General features: G+C 35.8%; 1 protein-coding gene across 1 annotated transcript; it reads left to right on the top strand.

Annotated features, from left to right (window-relative positions):
- The first annotated feature begins 722 nt into the window (after positions 1 to 722).
- LOC110791775 (uncharacterized) lies at positions 723 to 5,893 on the top strand. Its single transcript, XM_056831676.1, has 5 exons — positions 723 to 947; positions 1,035 to 2,447; positions 3,311 to 3,355; positions 5,458 to 5,514; positions 5,795 to 5,893. The coding sequence occupies exons 1-5, from the start codon at positions 723 to 725 to the stop codon at positions 5,891 to 5,893; spliced, it is 1,839 nt and encodes a 612-aa protein (XP_056687654.1).
- Positions 5,894 to 8,106: the final 2,213 nt, after the last annotated feature.

The raw sequence follows: 8,106 nt of genomic DNA, 5'->3' as shown, positions 1-8,106 counted from the left end.
GAGACTTGGAAGTGTAACATTGGATGTCCCCATAATCCCTGCGCCATATCTGGCAATACAAGAACCGAACCTAAGTTCTCTAAAATCTGACGGTCAAACCCAACAAAGTCTTTGGTGGACATAACTGTATTCTTGGAGGAAGATTTTAATCTGAGGCAACTGGATTGCGGATTGCTTATCAGCGCATGTAATACCAACAATAACTGTTGAGAATACTGACCATTATTGGGTCACAAAGTGAAGCCCAGCCCAGCTGTAGTAGTATAGTGCTGCTGTTTGTTTATTGGTAGCATATCTTCTATTTTGTCCTTTTCTAAGTCACATGTCTAGGGATTGTAAAGATGCTTTTAGGGCACCAACTTTGAGGTTGATTGTGCCGCCTATATAAGGCATTTGTAAGCTCTTTTATTAAACAACTTCACTGAAATGAATGAAAGAAAATGCTGGGTTGAATGGCTTCTCTAATGTGTGCAATACTCAAAAATCAGAACTTTGAATGTTCTCATGGTATCAGAGCAACCAGGTTCGTTTATTGCACAATATGTCATTCAAATTACTGCTAAAATTATTCTACTAGACTAGTTTCATTCTAAAGTTTGAAGCTTTAAGTAGTCTTGCATTCAAATAGTATAGTCTGTAGTTAAATCTGCATGCTTTAGCCTCTGCTGCTTTCATATTTCGAGTGTATGCCTAGAAAAAGGTCTAACAACAACAACAATACCATGACTACAATAGAAACAACCAGCCCCCTTTATCTTCACCCTTCTGATGGTAGTAACTCAATAAACATAGAAAAACTTCAGGGATCTTCAAACTACAGGTCATGGAGAAGATCTCTGGAAATTTCTCTTGGTGCAAAGAGAAAACTTGGGTTTGTTACAGGTGCTGTAAAACGTGATTCCAGTGATGCAGTTAAACAGGATCACTGGGATACTTGCAACAACATGGTCATCTTTTGGATCATGTCTAATGTTACTGAACGAATAAGGAAGCCTATCATGTTTGTGACTGATAGTGCAACCATTTGGAAGTAGTTGGAACAAAGATGCACTGTGTCCAATGGTTCTAGAAAGTATAAGATATGCAAAGACATATATGAGACAAAGCAACAAGGAAAACTTGTCTCAGAATATTACACAGAAATGAGGGCTCTTTGGGAAGAACTTGAGGCATTGAACATATACCCACCTATAACCACTATGACACCTGAAATCAATGCCTTCATAAGTGCTTTGAATCAGCAACAAGAAGAACAAAAGTTGTTCCAATTTCTCAATGGGTTAGATGATGGTTATAGTGCTCAGAGAAGTCAATTGCTGATGATGACACCTCTACCCACAGTGGACAGTGCTTGCAGTTGCCTCCAGCAAGAAGAGTCACAAAGAGACATACATAGGCCAGGAAAAGAAGAATCTGATGCTGTTGCCATGTATAGTAAGAGCAATGACACTGTGTGCTCTCAGTGTGCTAAACCTGGTCACACAAAGGAGACATGTTGGTTTGTAGTTGGTTATCCAAGTTGGCATCCCCTTGGGAAGAAAGACTCAAGAGGAAAAGGGAAAGACAACAACAAACACCAAGGGAAAGACTATCCCAAAACCCCCCACAACAACTTCAAGGGAGGTAAAAAATGGAACAAAGGAAAGGGTGGAAACAGAAACAAGATGGCTGCAAATGCTCACACTCACAGTGAAGGTGGATCTAGCTCTGTTGGGTCAACTTTAACTACTCAACAACTTGAGCAGCTTCTGAAATTGCTCCCCATTCCCTCCAAAGCTGGCCCTGGTTCAGACACAGAAGATGAAATGGACACAAGCTTTGCAGGAATGGTGAGCTGCTACTATGCTGATGCAACATGTCAAGAGTGGATCATTGATACTGGAGCCTCTCACCATATGACTGGGAATCTGAATGTGATGCTCAATCCTGAAAGATGTGAAGATAACCCTCAAATAAACTTACCTACAGGTCAAACATCAGATATCAGTCACACTGGGAGTGTAAAACTACACAATTATCTTGAACTTAAAAATGTGTTGTGTGTTCCAGCCTTCAAGCACAACCTCTTGTCTGTCAAGAAACTTGCTCAAGATGGGAAATGCAAAGTGATATTTCACTCTGATCATTGCATGATTCAAGATCAACTCACATCTAAAGTGATTGTAGTTGGTACAGTTGTAAATGGGTTGTACTACTTGATCAATGAGCCTATAAATCAAGCCATGAGAAAGATTGCCAAGAATGTGCCTCACACTGCTATTAAAGAATGTAGAAAAACAGCTATGACAGCTTCAGGAGACTTGATTGTTCCTACAACAGTGAGAAATACCAAACCTATGAATGCAACCACACTGTGGCATCACAGGCTTGGCCATGCTCCACTGTCAAAAATCAACAAAATCCAGGGTCTGAAGGAGTTCAATACAGAGTGCCACTACTACAGAAATGTAATTTAATAGAGTTTTTTTAATAGCGCTTTTGCCCTTTTCGCTGTGAAAGATATTAAATACTACATATTATAGCGCTTATAAAATAAGCACTGTTATATCTCTACTTACTATAGCGCGTCATAATACACCGCTATTAAATCCATTAAAAAATAAAACAAAATAAATTATAACTTAGAAAAATTAAAATAAAGAAATTGGTTCTCTTTCTTCCGTTTTCTCCTGCTCCCCCAAAACCCTTTCGATTGCGCCTTTTCTCTACTCTCAACTTCTCAAGACTGACAATCAAAGCAACGATTTCAATGCTATACAATGCCGACAACGCGAGGTTTCTTTATCTTCCTCTCATTTTCGTATGTTCTTCTTCAATTTTTTAAAAGTTTTACTATGAATTGTGGCTGATGCAAATTACAAAGCATATTAGGGATCGAAGAGGATTTCGTCGGGGAATTGAATTGAATGAATTCCAGAATCACCTAGTATCGGAAATTGTTCTCTGATTTTTCTGGGTCTGTATAAATTTGTTGTGATTTAACTGATTTACTACTCACAAAGTCACATTGTCTAGCTGGGTTTGGTTCGAGGGTTTCAAATTTTTGTATTTGGGTTATAGAGTTGGCTGGAATTGAGGTCTTAAACTCCTTAAGAACTGATATTAATTGGGTATGAGAACACTGTTTATGTGGGATTATCTTTCATAAAATGTCATCCTTAGATCACAATTTGTCAGCTTGTTTGGTGATTTCTAGTATAATATCAACAAATCAAATATTCTCATGTTTGTATGATCAAGTTGTTATACCTGTTAGAATGATGATTAGTATTTGCAAATTGCGACGGTGTAAAAACACATTGTGATGCAGAAAGACAGTGATGCTGTGAAGGATGATCTTGATCAGTTAAGCGAAGTTGGTTGGGCCAAAAGGTGGAGCTCTTAGCCGCGTATCTCTCGTCGCTCAGTAAGTATCCTATGTTCAATAATGGCTAAATCAGCAAATGCTACTTCAAGAAAAGTCATTCTGTGCACTTGTAATGTACAGACCTAACTAAGGGAGCTGACAACTCTTGAGATAAAGAATGCAGAGAATCTAACAATGGGACGAATTTGAAGGAAGAGCCTCCTGCGAAGTGTGGATTGAGTTCTAATTTGTCAAGGTTTATTTTTCTGTGTTCAGTATTGATTGATTATGCCCTAGTTTTGTAGTCTGACATAATTGGGGGTTTAATTTAAATTTGAAATTTATGTTTTATTATCATTTTGGGGGATGTTTATTGGGTGAAATTTGATATAATGAAGGTTCGCGGATGATAATGGGGGAGATAAGAAGTCTTTTTTTCATGCAATTTCCTTTTCTACCTATTGCAATTTCAACAACTTTTTGTCCAGAAGGAAATCTTAGACTACTTAAAACTGAATGCTATTAAGAAAATTCAGGGTTGTGTATAGAGACAATCAATTATGGTTAAAGAGGAAAGTTTTGGCCTCCTGATAAAGCTTCTCTGTCCGAAATATACATTTCCACGGAAACGGTTGTTCTCACTCTAGTGAGTGCTTAGGGAGGGGCAATAGCAGTAGTACAAGAAGATTTATCACCTGATATTTGCTGATTATAGTAGGGTAGCAAGAGAAGCCCCAAATCCTTAATTTATCCAGGAAAGACTACACTGCTTAGGGACCTTTTCTTTTGTTCTTAGTAAGTTAGGCTTTTCTCTTTCGGTCCTTCCCATCTGCACCTCACATCTTGGCACAGTGGGACGTGTAAGCCGCCTACTGTCCCAGTTAACTACATTTGTTCCTGTAATCGCTAAAGATCTTGGAGCTTTTGGATTTGATTCATGTTTGTTTTCAAAAGCCACAGATATCCATAACATAAGAGGCCTTATAGAATTCAGAAATTAGTCATTAAAGAGAACCAAGGTCTACTCCTAAAAGTCCCAATGTATGTAGAGAATATTACTATTAAATGATGACTCATCAGTAACATCGTACACCTGCAGAATACCAATGGCTCCACGATAATAAGCTGAAATGACAAACTCGAAAAGTTATTTTTTCTGGCAACGAAACAAACTAGAAACAAAAACTAGCTCCTAACTTCTGTAGCTAACATGTGGGCTTCAGACACCAGGGATCTACCTTTAATACATTTGATGTGACTAAAATCTAAAACCAAAGACCTAATAAATTACAATATTAACAATTTCTTTGGGGGCGTTATCTAGATTCTAGAGTTTGAAGAGCCGTAAGGTGGTTACTGCAATTACCACATGGTTCCCAAATTGCCTTGCCTGCTATAGACCTAATAACATAACCATAACTTCAGAGTGTAGAGGAGAAGAGGCCCAATAATTAATTTATGGAATTTTGGTAAAAACATAGAATTTGGGCTCATTGTTCAGCACACTCAAGACAGTCTTTGACCTCCTGCATTTCTTGTATGAAAGGAACTATCAGTATGTATGTCTGTGGTACCTTACGATGTACTCGTATTATTGACTACATTTGAATGTGAGATATAAAAGAGAAAGAGAAGATGAAATCTAAGTAGTGTCACGTTGTTAGCAGGTTTTTAAAACCTCTGTTGTGAAATTCTATATTTGCACGATCAAGGGTATATACACTACTACTGATATGACATTTTATAGCGTTTCTTTAATAGCGTATATACACTACTACATAACACTTTTCAGGTTAGTTAAAAGGTTTCTACTATGTTCTGAGATTTAATTTGTTTATTATTAATTTGATCTGATTATAATTTTAGTTAAACTTAATGGTTTGTGATTTGGTTTCAATCTTATCTGATTCTGTGATTCTATGTTATTTTCTTTGACTGAGATATCTCTATTTTGGAGGCGCCTTGAGAGTACCAGAGGGTCAATACTCAGGTTTTGATTTTGGTTTTGTTATTTTCTTTTCAACTTGTTATGATTAATTGATTTCGTTTTATCTTTTCCTATTGATAGGCGACATGTATTGACATAATTTCGCTTGTCTTATCGTGGTCAGAAGCTACTAAATGACAATGAATATCTCATAAACAGTCAGAGATTGGGATGGAATGAGGTATTTTGGCTCACATACTCTTTAAACTCTACCTAGGTATTTGTGTTGCAAATGAGTTATGCTTGCTTACATACTCTTTAAATTCTAAGTGCTTTTAAATTTGTATTACAACTAGTTAAGTTCTCTTACATACTACTTAAACTCTGAGTGCCCCAAGCAGAAATATAATATACTCTCTGATATTGATTATTCACTTCCCTAACTTGCATTTTACAGTTCCAAGTCATTATAATACTTTTTAGTTGTCTACATTGTGCTCTTTATGCTCTTTGTTTTCCAGAGTATTTTCCCAGTATCTCCCTGCATTGTGTTTTTGTTTTTGATTCCCTTCACTCTTATTCCCGAAGAAGTTTTGTTATTTGTGACTGCGTTTCTTTGAAGGGTTTTGACTAGAGAATTGTTTGTAAAATTAGAATAACAAGTATGTGAAGTTTGAACCTCTTATGCTGCTTTCTAGATGAATTATTTTTAGACTTCAGGAGATTCGATGCCTTTTGAAACTGACAAACTGTGCATGACAGTGAAGCTTGTATTTAAAGGAGGGAAGAATTTGTTTTGTTGCTTTCTTTATCACAATTTCTTTGAAGGGTTTTGACTAGAGAATTGTTTGTAAAATTAGAATAACAAGTCTGTGAAGTTTGAACCTCTTATGTTGCGTTTCTTTGAAGGGTTTTGACTAGAGAATTGTTTGTAAAATTAGAATAACAAGTCTGTGAAGTTTGAACCTCTTATGCTGCTTTCTAGATGAATTATTTTTAGACTTCAGGAGATTCGATGCCTTTTGAAACTGACAAACTGTGCATGACAGTGAAGCTTGTATTTAAAGGAGGGAAGATTTTTTTTTGTTGCTTTCTTTATCACAGTTAGCATTTGGAATACCTTCTGGAAATTGCATCTTACTCTTGTCGACTTGCCTGCAGGGAGTTCTTCATGTCAATCTACTCACTCTATACGCAAATTTTAACACTATTGATCATTCTATTATCAACTTGAATGGATTGTTGTGAAAAGATTTTCTCAGTTCATCCAGAAATACTATTATTAAGTAAACTACAGATCCTTGACCTGTCAGCTAACAAACAATCTGGGCCTCTTTTTTTTTCTTTTTTTTTTGAGGCCATAACTGCTAAATCCTATACTAGTCTCCAAACTCTGAATCTTTCCATGAACCTGTTTGGCTTGTGGGTCCCTAACTGAGCTTCATTTGGCACAACTTGTCTGATTCTTTGTCATCTTGCAAGTGGCTTCAATAACAAATACATTGCCTTTGAAGGTGTATGTTGTTAGTTATTTGAATGAGATGTTGATTACTTCCTTTTAAGGTGTATGATGTTAGTTATTTGAATGAGATGTTGATTACTTCGGGGCCAAATATGGTGGCAATGGATTTATTAGGGATGAAAATATTTACCATGTATTTAATAAGTTAAAGAATGATAAGAACAAGTTTAAGTTTGATTGCCAGATTGAGAATGACTTAAGAGAAAATTTTAGTACTTGGGTAAATGAAGTCGTGCAAGTATTTTTCGAGTTAGTAGGAAGAAATAGAGAAGCCTCTAAATGGATTTTTTCTTTCATATATGACACGTATTTAGATACTCATGTATATATTTGAAACTGTAAATTTAAATGGAGCTTTGCTTTCTTTCGTATTTAATATTTTCCCCCTTCTATATGTATGAATATCTTATACACTTTCACAGTACTTTTTTCAGATTGCCAGTTTCCAAGTTATGACAGAGCATATTGACAAAGTAAGGACTCAATGGGTGCACCACGTTGTTCAACAACTGTATAATAGCTAGGTTACGTTGACGGAACCAACAAACATAAGCCTCTGTTAATTAATGTATTTTACGTAGTTTAATGTTTAGAATTTTAGTTCAGATCTATGTAATCGGTTTTATTAGGGTGACAATTGCAAAAATTATTTTAATTGAGGTTTGGAAATTAATTTTCAACTATTACTATTATTCAATATATGGTGTTGTTTTGTGAAAAAAATTAAATATTTTTCAGGTGTATTACAAATATATATATATATATATATATATATATATATATATATATATAACCTTTTATAGCGCTTCATATACATCCGCTATTAGAAAATAATTTAAAAGATGGCGGTAAATATTTAACGGCGTTTCTTTAATAGCGCTTATAATGTGCTATGAAATAAACATTTGAATTATCCTAATGTTACATATGATAGCGCTTTTGAGAAGCGCTATTAAAGGTACCTTTTACTTTTAATAGCGGAGCCATCAAGAGCGCTTCAAGAAGCGCTGTTAAAAGCATTATTAAGCGCTATTAAAAGCATTTTCTGTCGTAGTGTGCACTGATGTGTGTGTCACATGTCCTCTAGCCAAGTTCACAAAATTGCCATACAATCCTAGCAGGTCAAGAGCTGCAGAAGCATTTGAACTGATTCACATTGACACATGGGGTCCCTATAAAGTGAGTACCAGAAGTGGTCACAAGTATTTCCTAACTGTAGTGGATGACCACTCAAGAACAACATGGATTATATTCATCTTTTAAAGGTGAAATCAGATGCATATGAAGCTCTCAGAGACTTTGTAAAAAAGA

Source organism: Spinacia oleracea, chromosome 1, assembly GCF_020520425.1.
Source record: "Spinacia oleracea cultivar Varoflay chromosome 1, BTI_SOV_V1, whole genome shotgun sequence".
In the NCBI taxonomy this organism is placed as follows: Eukaryota; Viridiplantae; Streptophyta; class Magnoliopsida; order Caryophyllales; family Amaranthaceae; genus Spinacia; species Spinacia oleracea.
This window is presented reverse-complemented; position numbering and strand designations above follow the sequence as displayed.

Coding starts and splice junctions, on each gene's coding strand:
- LOC110791775 (XM_056831676.1), top strand. CDS start 723: ATGACTACAATAGAAACAACCAGCCCCCTTTATCTTCACCCTTCTGAT. Junction 3,356..5,457: donor ATCTTGATCAGTTAAGCGAA/GTTGGTTGGGCC, acceptor TATCGTGGTCAG/AAGCTACTAAATGACAATGA. Junction 5,515..5,794: donor AGAGATTGGGATGGAATGAG/GTATTTTGGCTC, acceptor TTTGTTTTCCAG/AGTATTTTCCCAGTATCTCC.